We start from the raw sequence: 22,339 nt of genomic DNA on the forward strand, positions 1-22,339 counted from the left end.
GCTGTGCTGCAGTAACAAACAGCCCTGGCCCCAGGGTCTCAGGTTAAAGAAAAGTTTGCTGGGCGCTGGTGGCTCACACCTGTAATCCCAGGAGGATCGCGGTTGGAAGCCAGCCAGTGGAAATGGTTTGAGAGACCCCATCTCGAAGATACCCATCACGAGAAAGGGCTGGTGGTGTAGACTCTGAGTTCAAGCCTCAGTACTAAGGAAAAAAAAAAAAAGGGAAAGAAAGGTTTGCACCTTATACTTTTGTTTGTTTGTTTTGTTTTTGGGACAGGGTCTCACTGTACTGCTCAGGCTGGTCTGGAACTCACCATCTTCCTCCCTCAGTGCTGGGATTACAGGCAGGCACCACACGCCGGCTGGCTTTTAAAGCTTCTACCCGAAAGGGTCACACATCACTTCTGTCCTCTTTCCTTGGCTGAGGAAAGTGGCATGGCCACTTCTGAAGGGCAGAAACATGGAAGTGAAGCCGAATGGAGTGAACACTCATACATTCAAGTCAAGCAGGGCTGGGCTCTTGGGGGATGGGGCAGAGTCTGTTTCTTAGTGTCCCTAGCTTCCAGAAGCTTCCATTCCTCACTCCAGCCCCCTCTGCCTCCTCCCCTCTACTGCGGTCTTCTCTGTGTGCCTCCCTCTTGTAAGGAACCTGGTTGGGCATGGACGGTGCAACTGGATGGCCTGGAGCCTCTCCCTGGCACTTTGTCACATGTACAGAGTTCTTTCTTTGGTGGCTTTCATAACATCCACAGAGGGGACATTTCCATCGTTCAATTTGCCGCTGTCCCCCACCGAGGTTTAATGGATCGAATCCAAAGATTCTGTCTCCCGTGGAGCTGAGTCACGGGGACACTGTCAGCAGGAGAGGGAGTCTCCCAGCCCCAGCCCCCGTCACATCGGTCACACCCTGGTTTCAACACCACAGGTCTTGTGGGGCAGCAGACTCCAGACAGCCACCCTCCCCAGGTTCAGAATTCACTCGCTGCCCTTTCCACCTCTGTGTCCCCAGGTGCTGTGCCCTCATCCGTCCCCAACCCCCTGGCATCAGCACTCTCCTTGGTCACCACATCAGTGCCATCCGTGTCCTGCTCTGTCTTGCTACAGAGTCCGTCCCCTCACAAGTCCCAATCTGACGGCCACCCCATTGTCTGTGGTCCCCACTGCTCTGAGGACCAGAGCTGGCACTTAGGGAACAAAGCAGGCGAGAAGGACATTTAGGGACAGGCCCCCTCCTCTCTAGTTCTCCCTTCCTCGGGTTGTTTGGTGGTTTAGCAAATGGAACTCAGGTGGCAAAGCAAGTTCATGGATGCTCTGCATTTTTCTGTCATGTTTTTCTTTTTGGTGGTACTGGGGTTGGACTTGGAGCCTCGCTTGCAAGGCAGGTGCCCATGTGAGCCACTCCACCAGCCCTTTCTGTATTGGGTATTTTTGAGATAAGTCTTGCTTTTCTTTTCTTTCTTTCTTTTTTTTTTTAAGACTGGGCTGACCTTGAATTGAGATCCTACTGATGTCTGCCTCCTGAGTAACTGGGATTACAGGCATGAGCTACTGGCACCTGGCTCATTTTAGTGTTTTTGAGGCTGTTTGTTCTAGGATGGCAGTTGTGGGGTGTGTGTGTGTGCGTGTGTGTGTGTGTGTGTGTGTGTGTGTGAGAGAGAGAGAGAGAGAGAGAGAGAGAGAGAGAGAGAGAGAGAGAGAAAATGAATATGAAGTGAGCACAAGCTGAGAATATCAGGAAAGTATAACTATTTCCATTTATTGAGCTCTTACTATTTTGTTTTTTTTGGTGCTAAGGTTTGAACTCTACACATTGAGACACTCTACCAGCCCCCCCTCCTTTTTTTATGATGAGTTTTTTCAAGATAGGGTCTTGAGAACTATCTGCCTGGGCTGGCTTTGAACCTGATCCTTCTGACCTCTGCTTCCTGAGTTGCTAGGATTACAGGTGTGAGTCACTGGTGCCCAGCATTTTTTTTTGTGGGACTGGGATTTGAACTCAGGGCTTTGCTCTTGCAAAGCAAGCATGCTACCATTTGAGCCACACCTCCAGTCCATCTTTCTCTAGTTATTTTGGAGATGGGGTCTTGAACTATTCGCCCGAGCTGGCCTCAGACCTCAATTCTCCCCATTTCAGCCCCCCAAGTAGCTAGGATTACCAGTGTGAGCCATGGCACCTGACAGCCATGTATTATCTAATAAATATTCATTAAATCCTCATCTAATAAATATTCATTAAATCCTCACAACTCTGTGACATAGGCACCTTCAGCACCATTACTACTTCACTTCCCAGATGCAGGGGCATGACACCGTGCTACTTTCCAGGACCATTTAAGTCACCCCCAAGCTGGCCCTTGGCACTGTGCACCCAGGTGGGTGAGTACGGCAACCTCTGGGCTGGGGTGGAAGGACCTCCCTCTTTCCTGAATCCCAAGCTCTCTGCACGCCCTTCTTGGAAGCCCTGGCCTTGCCCACCTTCTGCCCCTAGACGCGGGCATTTCCCTGCCTCTGTGCCCACCCTCCTTGTTTGCGCCTGTTAAGATGGAGCAGTCCCTTCTGTACCCCAGACGTCATCCTCTCCCATCTCTGCCCTTCCTAGCTGTGAGACCTTGGGCAAGTTGCTTCCCCTCTCTGAGCCTCCTTTTTGGTACCTGGGAAGGAACCCACAGCCTTGCGCACACTCAGGAAGCACGCTACCACTTGAGCTATGTCCCCAGTCCTTTTGCTTGTATTTTGCTTTTGAGACAGGGTCTCGATAAGTTTGCCCATGCTGGTTTTTAACTCAGGATTCTCCTGTCTCTGCCTCTACAGTAGCTGGGATTACAGGTGTGCATCACCTTGCCTGGCTGTGTTTCCTCCTCTGTAGAATGGGAGGCATTCACAGGGGTGGTAGTGGACTTAAGGGGCTGTGAAGAGGGGGAGCCCGGCACAGGGCCAGCTCTGTTGCCACTGTTTTCAGGACTCCCGTTTCTCACTTTCTCTCTTTGGCTCTTGGAGCTCCTAAATCCTGCTCTACAGCTCTCCCCACCTTCTTCCAGCCACTTCTCTCTCCCTTCTCCACATCAAGATTCTCCAAAAAAGTGGTCCACACAGTGACTCAGTTTCCCCACTCTCTCCTCACTCCAGATCAGCTTGATTCTGCTCCCACGCACCCCCCAAACTTCTTTACCAGGCTAAAACCCAAAGGTTGCTTCTTAATTGAAAGGTTCTGAGCCTGGCATGATGTGCTCACCCGTGATCCCAGCATTTGGGAGACGCAGGCAGGAGGATCACAAGTTCAAGGCCAGCCTAGATTACATCATTAGACACTGCAACAAAGAAGCAACAGAAAACAATAAACGACAAAAACGGGGTCCATGTGCTTGGACCCTTTCACCAAGTCCCACCTGACCTGTCCTAATGGCCACTGCCCCATCTTGGAAACACTACTGTTGGCTTCAGGTGTCCCCATCACCTGCTTTCTCTGCTACCTCCCTGGTTTCTCTTCTGTCTACAGCTCTCTTGTCTTCCATGTGTCCCTTAAATGCTGGGACACCTCATTCCCTGGGCAGCCCACGCCCACCAGGGCTAGGTCCGGCCCTGTCCTGAGCTCCAGGTGCCTCCCGATCGCTCTCCTTCTTAAGGTTCCTCCTCAGGACACGCAGGAGCCCCACCTTCACTGTGGACACTGGTGCCCAGCTCCTAAACTACAGCCCAGGTTCACGTCTCTGAAGCGTCAGGGGCTTCTAGCCTCCCTGCGCCGGGGTGGTTAGCGGCTCCCTCTGCTGCCCGCCCTGGGTACTGCATCTCGCCTCGCCCCTTACCCCACGCACTCCATAGCGGTCCTTTCTCGGTCCTCTGGCCGGCTCCTCCCTTGGCATACACCACCATCGTCCTCACCCGTCTGATCCTTCTCTAAACTACCCTCTTCTTCCCTTCCTCGCCCGTCACCCACACGATCCAGTCCCTCAGCCCCCTTCTGTTGCCTGGGTCCCGGCGCCATCCTCTTCCCTGCTCTCCAGCCTCTGGGATCACAGGCAGCCAGGAGGAACGTTTGAAAGTATAAATCACCTGCCTGCTTTTCTCTCTCCTTTAAATCCCTTCCAAAGCTCCTCTTTAATCTTGAAATAAAGTCCAAGCTCCTTAGTGTGGCTGATAAGATCTCTTATAATTGGTCCTCTTAAGTTGTCTCCACTCTCCATTCCCCTTGCATCCCCCACAGGTCTGCACACCTTTACATAGGCTGGGCCCTTCACCTAGAGCACACGCGCGTGCGCACACACTCACACGCGCCCCTCCTGTCCCAGGATTGAGAAAGTTACTCGCTTTATTTAGGAATCTCCATCAACTCCAGCTTTCCTCTGGCTCCTGTGTTTCCAGGATGCCCTAAGAGGAAGAGGGTGGCTGACGGACCGGGGCGTGGCTAGTGGAAACGCTTGTCCGACGGGTGGAGGCGTGGCTATTGGAAGCCCAGCTGACGGACGGGGGCGTGGCTAGTGGAAGCCAATACTGGTGGGCGAGGGCGTGGCCAGTGGACCTCCGACAGCTCTCAGGTGTGGCAGGTGGATGTGGGTATGTCCTGCCCAAGGCCGGGAACTCTAGAAACGCAGATTGCCTGGTCTGTTTCACAGTTGCCTAAATCTCACTCAGAGACCGCGTTAGCTCCCTTCTCCTGAATCCCAACTTCCCACGGGAAGACTGTTTTTCAGGCAGACAAAGTTTTATGGCAACTTTTACAGAAACCACAGAGAAGACAGCGACGGATGCGGACGAGCCAGGGGAGAGGAGAGGAGCGGGGAACGCGCCTGGGATGGTGGGGCTGATGCACAAGTTGGTAACAGGGTGCGAAAATTTGGGGGAAGCAGGTTATGGGGGGGTGACAGGGTCATCCTAGGGCCACAAGGAGTGGGCAAGCACTCCCCATCCCCCAAGAGAGTACTTTAGGCAGGAAACATCAACAGTAAGAAAATGCAGATGGCCTACCCACAGATGGGTGGCCTCCAAAGTTAAAAATGCCCACCCAGACCCAAGTCCAATCCCACCCTCCCACCCTCCCCGACCCCCGCCCCCCAACAGGCAGAGATGTGGCAGCATTTGCTGGCTTGTAGCATTGGTCCTCTGGACCCTCGGTCTCTTCTTCGAGGGTCCTGCCCGGATTGGCTGGCACTGAGGGCAAAATGAACCTTCTAGATTGTCAGGGGAGATCGGCTGGAGTCCCTTTGATTCCCTCTCCTCCCCAAAGCCGATTCTCAAGGTTGAGGGAGTCTGCTGCCCTTTAAAAAGGAAAGTCTCTCACCCTCCCTTCCCCCAAGACATGCACCCTCCCGCGTCCCCCTCCCCCAAACACACTATGTACACGCGCAGGCCCCTCCCTCCAAGGCGTGGCTGGGCTCTCAGAGGTAGTGGAGGGCAATACGGGCACTGGAATGTGAGAAGTTGCGGGTTCAAAACGTGTCTCCAGTTGAGGCTGGGGACTGAACCCCCAAACTTCTCCCTTCCCCAAGCCTCCAGGGTTAGCATCCTCCCAACAGCCTGAGTGGGGGGATCAGGAGAGACCGGTGCCCCCATGCTCCGCCCCCTGGGGCTGGGCGGAGCTTCCTGAGGGGTTACGGGGAAGGGCAGAGATAGATGGCCCACCCCTGGGGACACAGATGTCAACAGGAGAAGGGGGACATCCTCCTTCCGGACACTAGCAGGCTGGGTGTCTAGGGAGACGGAGTTGATGAATTCTCACCGGAGTTCTCTGGGGAGCCCGGGGTGATGGAAGAGGCTCTGGAGGGGAGGGGACAGGAGGCAGGGGCGATGGGACCCCCAGGAGAACAGGAGGCTGGATCTCAACAGGAGGCCGAGTCTCTAGGGAGGAAGGAGCTGAGTCCCAGGGGACCAGGCTGAGTCTAGAGAAAGAGCCGGGTGCGGGGGAGTCCAAGAGCAGGTGGCAGCCCAGTCCCCCAGGGGTGGGGTGGCGTTGGGGGAGGATGGCGAGGACCCTAGAAGCCCCTGATGTGACAGTAGGCCTCGAGGCTGGCGAAGAGGATGTAGAGGAACCAGAGGCCCAGGAAGAGCGCGGTGGTGGCCAGCTTGGGGCCGCGCGGGCCGCCCAGCTCGCCGCCGATGTGCGGCCGGCGCCGGTAGAGCAGCACGGCGATGCCCACGAAGGCGAAGACGGTGAAGAGCGTGACCGAGAAGGCCAGTGTGCCGGTGCGCACCTCGAACGGCCGGCCCTGCACCGCCCAGTACACGGCGGCCACCGACCAGGCCACGCCCAGGCCCAGGAACACGTTCACCGCGTTGGACCCGGTCACGTTGCCGATGGACGCGTCCGCGCACTGGTCCTGCAGCGCGGCCACCTTGCTGGCGAACGTGTCTGCGGGGACAAGACGCCACGGGTCGAGGGGCTGCACGGTCCCCACCCCCACCCGATTTCCACAAGACCCCGAGGCTCTGTGGCCCACCGCCACCCCGTCTGCATTCAGTGGGCGCCACTGCATACTTTCTATGGGACTTAGGACCTTTTTGGATGGGGCTTGTGTGCGTTCAGGAGCCTCCACTGCTTGTTAGGAGACTCAGACTGCCCCTTTCTAAGGGACTTGTCTGCACTCAGTGGGCGCCACTGTCTACTTTTTGTTGGACCCGCTGCCTGCTTCCTGTGAAGCTGGCTGCCTGCGCCCTAGGCTCCCTCCCAGCGCCATCACTGGAGCTATGAGTCCCCACACCTAGTCCTCTTGCTCCTGTAAGAATGTCACACTCATCACCTTGCTTTTCAGATGCCCCCGTCTGGTTTATTGGGGATGAGGGGATCGCGGCCACTGTGTTTCTCTCTCGGGACACATGCATGCAGGCTACTGTCTGTGAGGCCCTGCCGCCTCATCTCTGTGGCACGTCCCCTTCATCATCTGGGCCCTAAGCTCCTCTGACTGGGAACTCTGAGAGTCACCGGCCGATTCCCACCAACGCAGTGTGGCTCCGCAGAACCTTCTGTCTGGCTCCTTGAGGGAGGACGGCATCCACGTCTTGTTGCCACAAACCCACTGAATGGTTTCTACAAAGTTTTCATGGGGCACCATGGGCCTCCCTCCCACCCCGACTCTTCACACCCACCACCGTCTTTCTATAGAGTCCAAGTCTGGTTTCTACCTTCTCCATCGCCTTAGTTTCATGGGACGTGCCACCTGCTTGCTTTGGGGGAACATTCAATTCACATATGGCACCCATGGGACACTCTGGAGTCTGTTGTGACCGTACCTTGTTTCTCCGGAACACACCAGCTGGGCTCTGTAGGATGCTCCCCTCCCTTCCTTCCTTTTTCCTCCCTCCTTCCCTTCTTTCCTTCTCTCTCTCTCCTCTCCCACACTACTGGGGCTGGAACCCAGGGCCTGAAGCACGCTAGGCAAGAGCTTTACCACTTGACCCACTACAACCCTTTTGTCTTGCTACCATTCCCTGGGCTGGCCTTGAAGTGGAGATCCTCCTGCCTCCTCATCCCAAGTATCTGGGATTACAGGCAGGCACCACCACGCCTGGCTCCCCACCTTATTTCGGTGGGACCCTTCCCTTAGGCTGCACCTGCCAGGCTTCTCTGAGACCCTACCTAGCAGTGTGTGGGGCATTACCAGGGATGGAGGTGCCCAGAGCCACGAAGACGACGGCATTGACAGAGTCTTTGAGGCCCACGGTGCAGCCAAAGTGGGAGGCGAGGTCACCGATGAGGGCAGTGAGCAGGCCGATAACCAGGATGCAGACGCCAAAGCAGGCCCAGCCGTGGCAGTACTCAGTGGGGGGCACACAGGCAAACAGCACCTTCCAGAAGACCGTCAGGAAGTGCATCACGTAGTCAAAGCAGGATGGCAGCCGCTCCTCCCGGGACCCGTCCTCCTCCTCTTCCTCGTCCCCTGTGGGCACACGACCCAGCTGGGGCACACACCCGTGCCTCCTCCTTCCTTGCCTACAGAGTCCCACAAAGCCAACTGATTTCCCAGAATCCCCTGCAGCTAGGGGAGGCCATAAACACCTGGCTAAAAACACCCAGCTTACCAGGATCCCGGGCAGCTAAGATGGTCGTATCCCTAGCTACATGTGTTCCTTTTGTCAGAGCTTTTGCAGCTACTGAAAATTCACTCATCTGATCCACTGCGGCTAACTGCAGCCACCTACCACTCAAGGTACCCTTCCCCAGGATCTCCCGCAGCAAGAGATAGGAACACCTGGCTAAAATTAGTGGCTTTCCCGGAATCCCTTGAGGCCAGCAATGGCCATGTCCTCAGATAAGCATACCCACTTTCCCAGAATTCCCTGCAGCTAGCAATACTAAATGCGTGCTTTCCCAGAATCCCTTGCAACCGTGGCCATCTCACCCAGTGTGGTGACCAGCTATAAACTGAAGGTTTCTGGCAGGCTCTGTGATTTGCGCACAGTGTTTGTATGGCTGTGTTTTGTGAGCTTTGTAAAAGATGTCTCATCCTTAGAACGTGTCACCTATTGTGACCTAATCTGACCTGCTTTTTGCTTGCTGTGACTTGTGTGAGGTGAAATCACAAAATGTTTAGTGAGCTCGCCCTGAGCTGATACGCATGAGGCGATGACAGGGAGAGAAATGAACACACTTGTGTGTGGCAAGTAGTGCATCTGGAAGGTCGCTGATAAGAAACACGCAGCCAGGACCAGTCACTCCCAAGCCACGCCCACCCAAGCCACGCCCGCTCCCCAAACCACAGGCGATCAGAGCTGCTTTGAGAATGTCTGTGAGCACAGAACACCTGCTGGTGGCAGAGGCAGTGTGACTGATGTGGGGACCCAGGTCAGAGAACCTGCTCCCATTTTTCCAGCTTACTGAGCAACTTGGCTTGTGAAAGAAAGAAATGCTTGATTTGTAAATGTTCAACCCAGTGGTTTTTGGTTCGGCTTCATCTCAAAGAATGAAGTTTTGGGACCCAACTTCATGGCTCATGCCTGTAATCCCAGCTACTGAGGAAAAGGAGATGGGAGGATCATGGCTTGAGGCCAGCCTGAGGGAAAAAGTTAGCATTATTTTAAGTCACGTGGTGGCTCACATCTGTAATCTCAGCTACTTGAGAGGCTTATGTAGGACTCGGATCAGAGGCCAGCCCGGGCAAAAATCGGGAGACCCTATCTGCAAAACAACTAAAGCAATAAGAACTGGTGGAGTGGCTCAAGTGGTAGAGTGCCTGCCTAGCAAGTGTGAGGACCTGAGTTCAAAACCCAGTGCCACCAAAAAATAAAAAATTAGGGAAAAAAAAAAAAGGTTTTCATGCAACCGTGAGTAAAATAGAAGTAGAAACTAAAATTGGAAACTCAAACTCAACAGACACACTGCCCCCTTCCTCTTTCTTCCTTCTTGGAATATGCACTTGACACCTGGAGGTGCAGGAGCCATTTTGCAACCATGAGGACAAGAGCGGAGAATGGGAAGGCAAAACAAGGGAGAAGCAGAGTGTTTAAAGGCATTACTGAGCTTGTCACCTACTTCAGACTTTTTCCCACATGCAAAAAAAACCTTTTAGCATGCTTCAGCCACTTGTAATGAGATTTCTGCTGGACTCATCCCTTACGGAACCACAGTGAGTCATGGTTGTGGTCAGAACAGGGAGGACACACACATCCTCAATGTCTCATTGCCATACTGAGTGAGATGGCCACTGTTGCAAGGGATTCTGGGAAAGCACATATTTAGCATTGTTAGCTGCAAGGAATTCTGGGAAAGTGAGTATTTTTATTTGAGGACATCCCCTGTTGCTAGCCTCAGGGGATTCTAGGAAAATCACACTTTAGGGAGGAGGGGGCTCTTGTCCTTGAGTCACCTGAAGCTTCCCCCTGCCCTGCTCCAAATTCTGCTGTGGCTCCCTACTGCCCTCAAGGCCAGTCTATATCTAGCCCCGGTCTGTACATCTTCCTCATGCTCCAACTAGACACTGTCCCCTAATATGCCCTAATATCACTCTTCTACACTCTCTTTGTCTTCTCTCACCTTGTGGATGACATCTGTGTCTATCTGGAGACTTGACACAGGTGCCACTTCCTCTGGGCAGGCTTCCTTGACCTCTAGGCTAGCCCAAGTGCTCCATCTGGATATTTCTGGGGTCACCAGTCCCAGCTCTTGGCTAGTCGCTCTCGTGGGGCATATCTATCTTCCACACCAGACTTTGAACTCCATGAGGAGAGGACCAGGGCTGTCCTGGTCACTTTGTGTCTCCTTCCCCCAAGCAATGTCCCTTATGGGGCAGGACCCAGAGGATCCCTCAGAAAAATAATGAAGGAATGTGGTTTCAGAGAGAGGTGCCATTTGGAGTGGGTCTACATGTGATCTCAGTGGCTTGCCACCTTTTCTATCTCCCAAGCCTGGCTTTTTTGGATCCCACTGTCTACCTCCTCCCCACCCCCCACCGCCGGGGGCTCCCTGAAGGAAACCCAGTGTTGTGTACTGGACAGAGCCCTGATCTCTGACCTTGGTCTCCTTCTGAGTTCCCTGTAGAACTTCAGATCAGTCTTTCCTCTATCTCTAAGCCTGTTTCCCCAGTCCGTATCACAAGGGAGTCTCCAAGATGGCACCTGGGGATCCATGTGTCATTGTGTCCCTGGCCACACGGGGGCACTGCGGGTTCACAGGAGGCCTAAGGAGGGTGGGGACCACACAGGTGGGGGAAAAGAGCACAGTGCCCTCCCCACTGTCTCCATGGAAACAGAGGAGCCCAGCCTCTGTCTCAGGAGACAGGCCACCTCACCTGTCCCTACCTTCCAACTGCCTGATGCTGCCCCCAGGGAACACCTGAGCTGAGGCTGGGACCCCTCCTCCCTCAGCCCTCCCATCCATTTCCCCTGGACCTTCCCCTTGGCCCTGTGGGTGCCGCCTTCCTCTGCGTCTCCTCCTCCCTCCCTCCCCACTTACCTGCGCTCACCGTAACTGCCTCTAAAAACTGCTCTCTCCACGAGTGGGTCCCGATCACCAAGGCCAAGTTGGTTTTCTTGATGAGTTTATCCACCGTGTTCTGGGGAGGAGACAGCGGGGGTGAGGTCACTGTCCGTCAGCACCCCGGATGGCTCTAGGAATGGCTCTGCAGCTGGGGCTCCCAGCCATGCTCGGGGTCCTCCACCCTCCCTAGCCCAGCCCTCCCAGCCAGCAAGAGGGGCTGCGCTGTCCGTGGTGCTGACGTTGACCCCGGACAAGGGCCAGAGACGCCTGGCTCGAAGCCCCTTGGGCTCTTCATGGTTCCTCCTTTCCAGACCCTCCGCAGGAAACTGGTGCAGCCCATGGAAGACGAGGCCCCGACGATCACCTTAAAGTCATACGACTCCTCGATGATGACTTCCAGCCGGCAGTTTTCCCCCAGTACTGGCTTGCCCATCTCTGCTATCCTCCGGGCCTCCTCCTCCTCTGCTGTCAGCTTCCTGTCCCCATCCCCTGCAGCATGAGGGATAGGACTTAGACTCCCAAGGGGACCTACCTTACTGGGCCTGCGATGCCTTTCCTACTAGTTCCCTTAGACAGAGTAAACCTATTTGCTGACCTCTGGATGCCCCGTCAGTGACACGGCCCGCCCTCCCCTCTTGCTTCCTCCTGAGTCGCAGGAAGCTCATCAGGTGGGCATTGGCGCTCAGCCGCTGTGTGACCTTGCACAGTGCCTTGGCCTCCCTGTGCCTCCGTTTTCACATCTGTGCAAAGGGCACGGTGACAATACCCACCTCACAGGGTGTCTGTGAGGGCTAAGTTAGGCAAGTTAAACTATTGTGCCTGGTGCACAAGAAATATTCAAGTGCTATTTCATTTGTTTTTGTCACCAACATCATCATCGCCATCTCCATCCTGTGGGAGGAGGTCTGCTCTTAGCATCCAAGCTCTGGAAGTATCCTCGAGTGTCTGAGGCGTGAGGAAGGGTACTGATTTGGACACAAATCTTGGACCCAGACTTACAGACGTCCTTGCCCTGAGGGCATTTATATTTTGCTCCTTCACTCAAAGGCCAGCACCAACTCAACCCCAACTCTGGACCCCAACTCCAAGCCTGGTTCTACCTGTGGCCCCAAATGTAACTCTGTCACCAACCCTGACTCCAAACCCCAACCCTAAGGCCCCGTCCCAACTCTAACACTCAACATACCTGACCGATTAAGAACCCCAGTCCCTCCCCAAACTCCAACCCTAGATCGCACCCCAGTTCTATACTTGACGCCAGACCTCAGAGCCAACTCCACCTCCGACACCACTAACAAAGAACCTGACTGTGTAGTAAAGACCACAGCCAATTTCTTTTTCCTCTTGGGCAAACAGCTGGACTACATTTCCCAGCCTTCCTTGAAGCTGGGTGTGGCCATGTGACTGAGTTACAGCCAATGGAATGCAGGAAGAAGTGATGGACAATTGGTCCTCTAAGACCTCCCAGCAGCTCCTTTAAACTGCCTTGCCTCGGGGCCCAGGGACATAGAAAGGTAGAGTCACAAGATGGCAGAAGAAAACCATCCACCAACCAGGAAGACTCATAAAACTGCCTAAGAACTTATGGCCAGTGTGGTGACGCACACCTGTCACCCCAGCACTCGGGAGGCTGAGTCAGGAGGATCTCAAGTTTAAGGCCAGCCTAGGCTACACAGCAAGACCCTGTCCATGGGGGAAAAAAAAAAAAGGAAAGGAAAGGGAACAAGAAATAACTTTTACTATGTTAAGCACTGGGAATTTGCAGGTCTATTTGTTACATATCCTAACTAAAACTATCTGTAGTGTAACCTAAAAATCCTAACCACAAGTCCAAGTTCTGACCTTCACTCCAAAGCTACTCTGTCACTATCTCCAAGTCACTGATCCAACTTTGACCCCAATCTCTGAGCCTGATCCCAATTCTAACCCCAATTCCTGACACCCTGAACTCAGCCTAGATGTACACTGGACATGAGTTCTAATCTGCTTAAGAACTGCTATCTGAACTCTCACCTTGATTCAGTTAAATACTGATCTCAAATCTCATCCTACTGCAGTCCAACCAGGCTCCAACCTGATCCTCTTCAGTCCCACAAACCCAGACATGATTCTATGACTGACTCCCCTAACCTAGACGACAAACGTAACCTTCAGGTCCACACCTTATCACTCCCGACTCACACAACTCCAACCTTCATCAAATCCACCCCAAATCTTCTTGTCTCTCACCTCCAACCTCCCTCATGGTAACCTGCCCCACAACACACCCTCCATGGCTCCTCCCACTCAGTGCCCAGCGGGACCCTACTCACCTTGATTGAGGAGCAGAGCTGGGGAGAGACAGAGACAGGTACACAGTGAGATCACTTCCCCATGGTGCTCAGATTCACGAGTTTGAAGGAGTGCCCACAACTGAGCCCCTGGGGTGAGTTCCCCCAGCCCTGGGACCCTACTTCTCCCACAGCCCACCTGTCACACCTCACCTGAAATCCCTCGCTTAAGCCACTGGGGCTGGCCCAGTTCAATGAAGAAGTTGTCCTTTTTTTCATATTCTTCATCATCAACTATTTTCACCTGGAGAGTTTTCCTGGGGATGGGGGGCATAGAACACCAGCATAAAGCCCCCTCCCCAGAGCCAGCAGGTCACCTTGGCTTCCTGATTGCCCAAGCACCACCTCCACCCCAGACTCCATCATCTAAACCTCATGATGACCCTGAGAGAGGGTCCACTGTTGTCTCCACCTGTCACAAGCAAATTCAACTCCTCAAAACATTTTCAGGGGTCTCACTCAAAAAAAAAAAGTGAATGATCCACAAGGTAATGGTTCCCTCTGGCCTCTGGGCTCTTCCTCAAACATGCCAGGCCTACTCGTATCTCAGGGCCTTTGCACTGGCTCTCCCGCTGCCTGGAACACACTTCCCCAGCCTCATTCCCCCAGGGCCTCCAGTTCTCTGTTCAGACTTGAGCTTTCCATTACCTTACTTAAGACTGAAATCCAAGCTGGGCACTTGTGGCTCATGCCTGTAATCCTAGCTACTCAGGAGGCAGAGATCAAGAGGACTGTTTGAAGCCAGTCCTGGTAAATAGCTCGCCAGACCCTTTCTCGAAAAACCCTTTACAAAAATAGGGCTGGGGAGTAGCTCAAGGTGAAGGCTCTGAGTTCAAGCCCCAGTACCGCAAAAAAGAAAGAAAAAAAAAAAAAAAAGAAATCCATTGCCACCCCTCTCAACTGCCCCACCCCTTCGCCCTGCTCAGCCTTCTTTTTTTCCAAATCACATTGTTTTGTGTACTTTTTGGTCTTGCCTGGATTGAACCCAGGGCCTCCTTCTTGCTAGGAAAGCACTCTACCCCTTGACTCAAATCCCCACGGTTTTTGTCTTTAGTTTTTTGTTTTTTTCAGACAGGGTCTCACGATTTTGCCTAGGCCAGCTTTAGACCATGATCCTCCTAACTCTGCCTCCTGAGTAGCTGAAATTACAGGGGTGGACGGCCACACTTGGCCTCCAAACACATTCTAACACACCATCTAATGTATTTACTTGTTTCATTTATGTTTTTCTTTGCCACCTCACTTTATAATTTCCACCAGGTAAGCTCACTTCTGTTCTTTGTTGTATTCCCGATACCGAGAACAGTGTCTGGCACACAGCAGGCCCTCCACAAATATTTTGTTTACTGAAGTCCTTCAGTATAGAAAGTCCTCCACTTCCTGACCTCCATCCTGACCCCACCTGGAGCTTTAACTGAGTGCTAATGGCAGCCAGGGGGTGGCAGGGAGACAGCCAGACCGTTACCTGTCCCCTTCAGACACACGACCCACATCCCCACAATCACAAAGCCCCACAACCCCAGAATGCCCCCAGATCTCCCACTAGAAACTCTCTGAGCTGGAGGAACTGTGTATGTGGCACACAAGGCCTGGTCCCAGAACCCAGCCACACAAACAACCTGCCCACACTGTCACCCAACAGAAGAAACACCACCAATCACACCACCCACCTCCACAGCCCTCACACTCTGCAGCAAAATTGCACAGACCAGATGCCTGTTAGCACGACACCCCCACCACAACCATCGCCAACCTGCAGAGCCCCACTGTGGTGTCACGGATCACACTTCTGAGATTTCACTCTCTCTGCCATCTAAACTTCACTCTGGACCTCTGTCTCTCTTCATCTTTCTCTCTCTCTTTTGCTGTCTCTGACCCTCCCTCTGTTGTGGTCACTCCCCTTTTCTCTGCCTTTTCTTCTTTATCTGGATTCTTCTCTCCTTGCCCCAAGAATGAAATAATCAAAGCTAATACAATCCAAACAGAAGGGTTTCAATCATGTAGTCATTCAACAGAGGAATCTCAAGCCAGGCATGGTGGTACACACCTGTAATCTCAGCTACTTGGGAGGCGGAGGCAGGAGGATCTCAAGTTTGAGGCCAGGCAGGACAAAGTGAGGGAGACCCTGTCTCAAAAACAAAATACAAACAAGAGGGCTGGGGGTGCAGTTCAAGTGGTATTGTGCTTGCCTAGCATGCAGGAGGCCCTGGGTTCCTTCCCTAGTATACCAAAAGAGGAGGCATCTCAACGAACAGACACAGCCCACAGCCAAGCCCGTGCAAGGGATGCTGCACACGAGACGGTTATGTGGGGACAAGCTCCCTCCTCCACCCTCCTCATTCCAAGATATTTTAAATTTCCTGTAGGTGGGAAGAAAGGGCCACCCTGACCTAAGGAGGGGCCTGGGATCTGTCCCTGGTGCTGAAACAGCACACCAAGTACTGGGGTCTCCCAACACACGCTGCTCACACCAAGAAGCACGCAGCTGCCGACACAGTGACACACTGGCATGGTGACACACACATCCCCATCGTGCACTCTGGAAGACACGCCGTGATCCACTGACAAGCAGTGACTGACACATGGTGACTGACATGCGGTGACAGGCACGTCAACTAGTTCCCTGGCAGACCTAGGAAGAGAAACTCAGCATATAGGAGACAGCAAGAAATACTCTAGCCGGGCTCTGGTGGCCACTCCTGTAATCCTAACCACTCAGGAAGCAGAGATCAGGAGGATCATGGTTTGAAGCCAGCCCGGGCAAACAGTTTGCAAGACCCTCTCTCCAAAAATCCTCTCATAAAAAAGGGTTGGTGGAGTGGCTCAAGGTGTAGTACCTGAGTTCAAACCCCAGTACTGCAAAATAAATAAATAAAAGACTCTAGGTAGACAAGGGCTTCCTCAGTTCTAAGCAAGCAGCCTCGTCCTCAGCCTGCTCCCTTGTTTCCTAGAAAACCCACTCCCCTGCCCCTCACCCTCAAAGCCTCTGATTTCAGCCATCTCTTTCTCATCCTGGCCCCCCTTGTCTCTTACTGATCCCAATTCTCCCTCCTCTTCGTAGCATCGTGAAGATCTCTTTCCCTGGGTCTGAGCCTCTGGAGCTCCATGTCATTTTTATCTGCCCTCCATCTCTCTCCCTTTCAGTCTTCCCGGACTGCAGTCTTCCCAATCTCTTTCTTCTCAATGAATGCATCTGTTTCCTTCTTCCATTGTCTCTATCCCTTTTTCTGTCTTTTTGTGTCTGTCCCTCTTTTGCTGTCTTGTCTCTGTTAAACTGTCTCTGATTTTCCCTGTCTTTTCCTCTAGTCTCCTCTGTCTCTCTCTGTCTCTCTCTGTCTCTGTCTCTCTCTCTCTCTCTCGCTCTCTCTCCCCCTCGCCCCCCCAATCTCTGTGTTGATCCTGCCCAGGTCTCTTCTCTAGCCTGGTTGCTTCCAAGCGCTTCTAATTAGCGCCTGCCCCTCAGAAGAAGGATGTGTTTCCCTAAACGCTAATTAGCCTCCTGTTCTCTGCCTCCTAAAACCACAGCTGGAAGCTTTGCACGGGGGTGGGGGACAGAAGGTGTCCCAGGCTGGGGAAGCCATCCGTGTGGGAGGAGACGGCCCTGTGGGGTTGCAGCAACAAGAGGGAAGCATTTAGACTACAAGGACAGGATTCCCCCTGCCTCTTGGGTGTAAGAGATGAGGCCAGGATTGTACCTTCTCTCCCTCCTAGCAGCTAGCAATCCAAGTTCTCAACAACCCTTAAATCAGACAGAGAGATGGAGGGCTCTGGAGTCTGCGTCTGAAATATAACTTGAGCCAGAGAACTGGTCACTGGGGACAGAGAGACAGAGATTAATTAAGACACAGGGACCCAGAGAAAGATCGCCTGGGAAGCTAGAGACGCAGATGCAAAGCGCGAGATGGAGAGCTGGGGAGCCTGAGCAGCTGAGCGCTGCCCAGGCGAGGCAGGGAGGATGGGAGGGGGAGGAGGAGGAGGGAGGGAGAGGAGGAGGGAGCGCGGTGGGGGCTCAGCCGGGTGGGAGGCGTGTGGGCGGCAGAGAGGAGGGAGACAGACGGGCTGCGGGGGCGGCAGGGAGCGGGCAAAGGAGCCGGAGGCGCGGTGTGCACCCAGCAGGGGCATGGGGGAGGTGAGGCTGCAGGCATCTGAGCCAGGGGGCGGCTGGTCCTGTGTGAGAACAGCCGGGATTACGTTGGGTGTATGTGTCTGTGTCCACGCGTGTGTCTGTGTGAATGGCTGGGCCAGTCTGTGTGTCTACGTATGTGTGTCTGTGGATCCAGCCCTCCAGTTGCCCCAGTGCTCACCTGCCTAGGCCCCCGCACTCCTACACCATCTTCCCCTAAAGTCTGGTCCACATTCCCCATAGGTCTCCTGCTATGTCCCCAGGATCTTCCTCGCACTCACAAGCCCTCCTCCCGGCCCCACCCACATCCGTGGGCCCCGCCTTTTTCCTCGGCCCACGTGCATTTCCTGTCTGTACTCAGACTTCAACCATCGCCTTGGCGCTGCCTCTCTGCACAGACAGCGACCCACCGCGTTAGGATCCTCCCCTCATCTCTGTGGGTCTCTCCTCTAGGCCACATCTCCACCAGTTACCAGTTAAGGTGCCACATCACTTTTCCCTCCCCAAATCCCTAACCCATCTCCTGTCCATCTGTCCTCACCTTACACCCCAGGCCCTTCTTACTTGTCCGGCCCCTTCTCTGGTCCAGCTCACAATCACGACCTACCCAGGCCTTGCCCGTCTACCCAGTCGTTTCATTTCTCTGACATGGCCCAGCACAGACCCCACCTATCTACAGTAAGCCCACTCTGTCACTACAGCTCTCGCCCTCTAACCAGCCAAGCTCCACTTCTCTGGGATGCCTCCCTAATACCCCCGCATCTGAGGGCCAGCCCTCCCTCCACAGACTCGCCCCTTTCTCGAGCTTGGCCCTCCCTCCGAGGCCCCGCCAGATCTCAGCAGCCCCGCCCTCTCCCAGCTAAGCTCCTTTTCAATAGCACGGCCCCACCCATATACAAGGTTCTGCCCTATCTCCAGGCCCCGCCCACTGTCAAGGCCCCGCCCAGTACCCCACAGCCCCGCCCACTCCCAGTCTAACTCCCTTTCTCTAGCATGGCCCCACCCACCTACAAGGTTTCCACCGTCTCAGGCCCTACCTACTTTCAGGCCACGCCTCCCAACCTTGTCAATCTCCATTGCTGGGGCTTGCCCCAGGCCCCGCCCATTGTCAGGGGCCCCACCCCCTCTGCCGGCCACGCTCCTTTCCCTAGCATGGCTCCACCCATCTACGAGGTTCCGCCCCATCTCCAGACCCCGCCCACTTATCCAACCTGCTCCAGGCCCCGCCCCCGCCCGCCGGCCGCGCGCTCACATGGTCTCGTCGTCGCCGAACTCGAGCTCGCCGCACGCGTCCTCGTAGTGCACGCCGCCGCCGCGGGCCGTGCCGTCCACCGTGCGGTAGGGGAGGCGCACGGTGCCGCGCGCGCCCGAGCTGCGCACCACGCGCACGTCCACGGTGCCCATGCACTCGCTCACGTGCAGCAGGCGGTCCTGGAAGGAGAAGATGCCCGCGTGGTCGTCGTCCAGGATGGTGACGGTGGCCAGCAGCGGCGCCACCAGCCGCCCCTTGGGCCGCCCACCGCCGTCCGGCTCGAACATGCCCTGCGCGTCGCCCACGCGCAGGTTCAGCAGGCGCACGAAGAAGTGCTCGTCCTCCTCAAAGATGTCGTCGTCGATGATACCGATGCGCACCTCCTTCTGCGTCTCGCCTGGCTTGAACACCAGCGTGCCCTCGCTGTGGCGGAGGCGGGGGAGAATGGGAGGGAGGGCCGGTCAATGGCCGGTAATTAGTGTGTGTGGGGATCACGATGGCTTCCTGGAGGAGGCCATGCAGGGGGGTTGGGCGGAACATCAGCCCCCTCCCAAGTAGGACTCATGAGGATCAGGAGGGCGGGCTTCTTGGGGGAGGCGACCGAAAGGAGAAGGTGGGGGTTAGTTGACAGGCAAGCTCCAGGCGAGGAAGCAGGAGCCTGCAGTGTTCTCCAGCCCGCTTCTCAAAATTTAGCGTGCACGTGGATCCCCCGGGGATCTCTTAAAGCAGGAGTCGGGTTCGAAAGCCTGCTCCCAGAGTTTTCATTTCTAAGTAGTTCCAGGGCCTGTGGATTCTGGTTCCGGGACCACACTTGAGTAGCAGGGATTTAGGGCCCTTAGGACAGACCTCATCACTCCTCTGATAAAAATCCTTCACGGTGTTCTCAGGTGCCTCCTGAGAGGGGAAGTCCGCACTACGTCAAATGGCCTTGTTCATTCATTCCACAAACACACCCTGAGCACCTGTGCCCTGTGCTGAATGATGCTGGGTCCTCTCCCCATGTATCCCAGAGACAATTACACATTATTAATTTAGTGAAAAATAGCCAAAGCAAAAAGTACTGGGGGTGTGGATCAAGCCTAACAAGCACTACCAAAAAAATAGATACGTTCCTGAATTTCCCACCTTCTGCTATCTCTTAAGTTTAAGCTTAAATCTTAGAATTCTGAAATCCCAGAATGATTCAAATTTATTGAGCCCCACCCCTAGTCCTTTTTCCTTTAGTTATTTTTTCAGGTAGGGTCTTGTGTTTTTCCCCAGGGGCTGGCCTAAGACTGGCACCCTCCTACCTATGTGTGCTGTGCAGCCAGAATAACAGGAATGAGCCACCATGCTCAGCTTATGGGTTGAGATGACTTTTTGTCCTGTCTGGCCTCAAATCACAATCCTCCTGATCTCTGCCTCCTGAGTAGCTGGGATTACAGGTGTGCACCATTTAGCATTATCTTTACCAAACAATGGACAGCTCCAGTAATGGGCAAGTGGACTTGGTGTGCTTCCTGATACAGTGCACCCAGGAGCAACCCTCCCATGGAATTCCTGCCTCAGGTGCAGAACTCCAGTCTAATTACAAGGCAACAAACTCAAATTAAGGCCTGGCTCAGCCTCTTCAAATGCTTTGGGGAGAGCTGGGGGCCTGGTTCAGGTGTTAGAGCACCTGTCCAGCAAGCAGGAGGTCTTGAGTTTAAATTCTGATACTGCCAAAAAAAAAAAAAAAACAAAAGAAAAAGAAAAAAAGCTTCAGGGACACCAAAGTCATGGGAAGGCTGAGAGACTGACCCAGGACAGAGATGTGACAACCAAACACAGTGTGTGGTTCTGATGGAATGGGAAGAGAAGGAAGGAGAATTCAGTCATAGGATGTCACAGGGTGATATCCACTCAGTGTTAAATTCCTCCATGTGATCACTGTGCACTGACTATGGAGGGACATCATTATTCTTGGGATGACACACACTCAAGGATTTAGGGGTGAATGGTCTGCGGGTCACTCTCATAGACTGTCACAAATGATGTTACATTGAAACAGTGAAAGCAAACAGCCTGGGATTCTGGGTGAGGGTTATATGAGGATTCATCAAACTGAATTCATCACCCTCTGTGGGTGTGAACATTTTCAAAATAAAAAGTTGGGCAGAGCTGGGTACTCCTACCACTCAGGAGGCTGGTGTAGCAGGATCAGGAGTTCGATGCCAGCCCAAGCTACATAGTGAGACCTTGTTTTAGGAGAAAAAAAAAAGGAAGGTATGGTGGCTCATTCCTGTAATCCCACATCCCAAGGGAGGTAGAGGCAGAAGGACTGAGTTTGAGGCCAGCTGGGCAAAGTTACTGAGACCCTGTCTCAAAACAAAAAAATATAAACAAAAAGGCTGGGGACATAGCTTATGTAGTAGAGTGCTTGCCTAGCTTGTTCAAGCCCAGTACCCTTCCTTCAAGAAGGAGGGAGACAGGGAGGGAGGGAGAGAAAGGAAGGAAAGTGACAGAGGAGAGAGGGGACCCAGGCTACGGAAGGTCTCCACTGAGGTGCAGAGCTGGAACTAAAAACCAGAGAATGCATCTCCAGGAAGAGGAGGAGGGGCTGAGGGGGGCTGCTTGCTGCAGAACCCAGGGTCTGTTTACTGTGGGGTCTGCACTCTACCCAGGGTGGCACACAAGAGAAGCCGGCCACCAACCCTTTCCCCTTCAACCCTGCTTCTTCCTCTGCCCAGCTTTTGTCATCAACTGACCCTTTACCCATGGCTTTTCCAGGGGAAGGTCACCTCCAGGTTGACAAGGACTCCATGTGTTTTCACTGCTGGTCACCATTACCAGATCCATCTCTGGCACACCGCAGACACACGGTAAGTGTTATTATGGGAAGTGAGAATGGAAGATGAGAGAGAGAGAGAGAGAGAGAGAGAGAGAGAGAGAGAGAGAGAGAGAGAGAGACTCAGTACAGGGCAAATTGTGGGTTGCTTTGTATGGGAACCAAAGACATAGTGACACTTTGGCTGTCCCTTTCTGCTCACCCTATTTTTTTTTTTTTGATACTGGGGTTTGAACTCAGGGCCTTATACTTAATAGGCAGGCGCTCTACCACTTGAGCCACACCCCAGCCCTTTTTGCTTTAGCTCTTTTTCAGGTAGAGTCATGTTTTTCCTCCAGGGACAGCCCGGACTGTGATCCTCCTATCGACATCTCCTACAGTGCTGATATGACTGATGCACACCACCATGCATGGCTAAGTCATTGAGATGGGGTCTTGCTAGCTTTTTGCACAGGCTGGCCTCAAACCATGATCCTCCTGATCTCTGCCTCCCAAGTAGCTGTGATTACAGATGTGAACCACTGAGTCTGGCTCGTTAAGCATTTTTGCTTTAGTAATAGTGTGCGAGGTGTTTGATCTACCAGGTAGCAAAACATTTAATGGAGCTACCATAATTAAACTAGTGTGGCATGTACAGAAAACCACAGACAAATGAAGAATATGGGAGGGGGGTGTGAAGACAGAGAGCTTGACTGTCAGTCACTGTGTTTATCAGAGGCCTGGGTCAGTGCCTGGCACACAGTAGGTGACCACTAAATGTTAATGGTATTATGAATGCAGGAGAACAGCTATTTACCAGGTAACAAAACTGTGTTCATTAAAAAACAGCACAGAATCAGGTGTGGTGGGGCATGCCTATAATCCCAGCACTCAGGAGTCTGACACAGGAAGATCATGAGTTCCTGGCCAGCCTGGGTTGCATACA

General features: G+C 53.7%; 1 protein-coding gene across 2 annotated transcripts in view; it reads right to left on the minus strand.

Moving 5' to 3' along the window:
- Positions 1-5,038: 5,038 nt before the first annotated feature.
- The window catches only part of Slc8a2 (solute carrier family 8 member A2), a 28,876-nt gene continuing 11,575 nt past the window's right edge, over positions 5,039-22,339 (minus strand). Inside the window, exons 4-10 of one of the 2 annotated variants that reach the window (XM_020179615.2) lie at positions 18,609-19,031; positions 13,387-13,490; positions 13,216-13,233; positions 11,268-11,392; positions 10,880-10,979; positions 7,590-7,868; positions 5,039-6,343 (exon numbers count right to left, since the gene is read on the minus strand). In XM_020179615.2, coding sequence (XP_020035204.1) covers positions 5,967-6,343; positions 7,590-7,868; positions 10,880-10,979; positions 11,268-11,392; positions 13,216-13,233; positions 13,387-13,490; positions 18,609-19,031 — 1,426 coding nt within the window. In that variant the 3' untranslated portion in view covers positions 5,039-5,966. The remainder of the gene's footprint in view (positions 6,344-7,589; positions 7,869-10,879; positions 10,980-11,267; positions 11,393-13,215; positions 13,234-13,386; positions 13,491-18,608; positions 19,032-22,339) is intronic. The other variant, XM_074057829.1, reaches the window with a different exon arrangement.

This window comes from Castor canadensis, chromosome 16 (genome assembly GCF_047511655.1).
Source record: "Castor canadensis chromosome 16, mCasCan1.hap1v2, whole genome shotgun sequence".
NCBI lineage: Eukaryota > Metazoa > Chordata > Mammalia > Rodentia > Castoridae > Castor > Castor canadensis.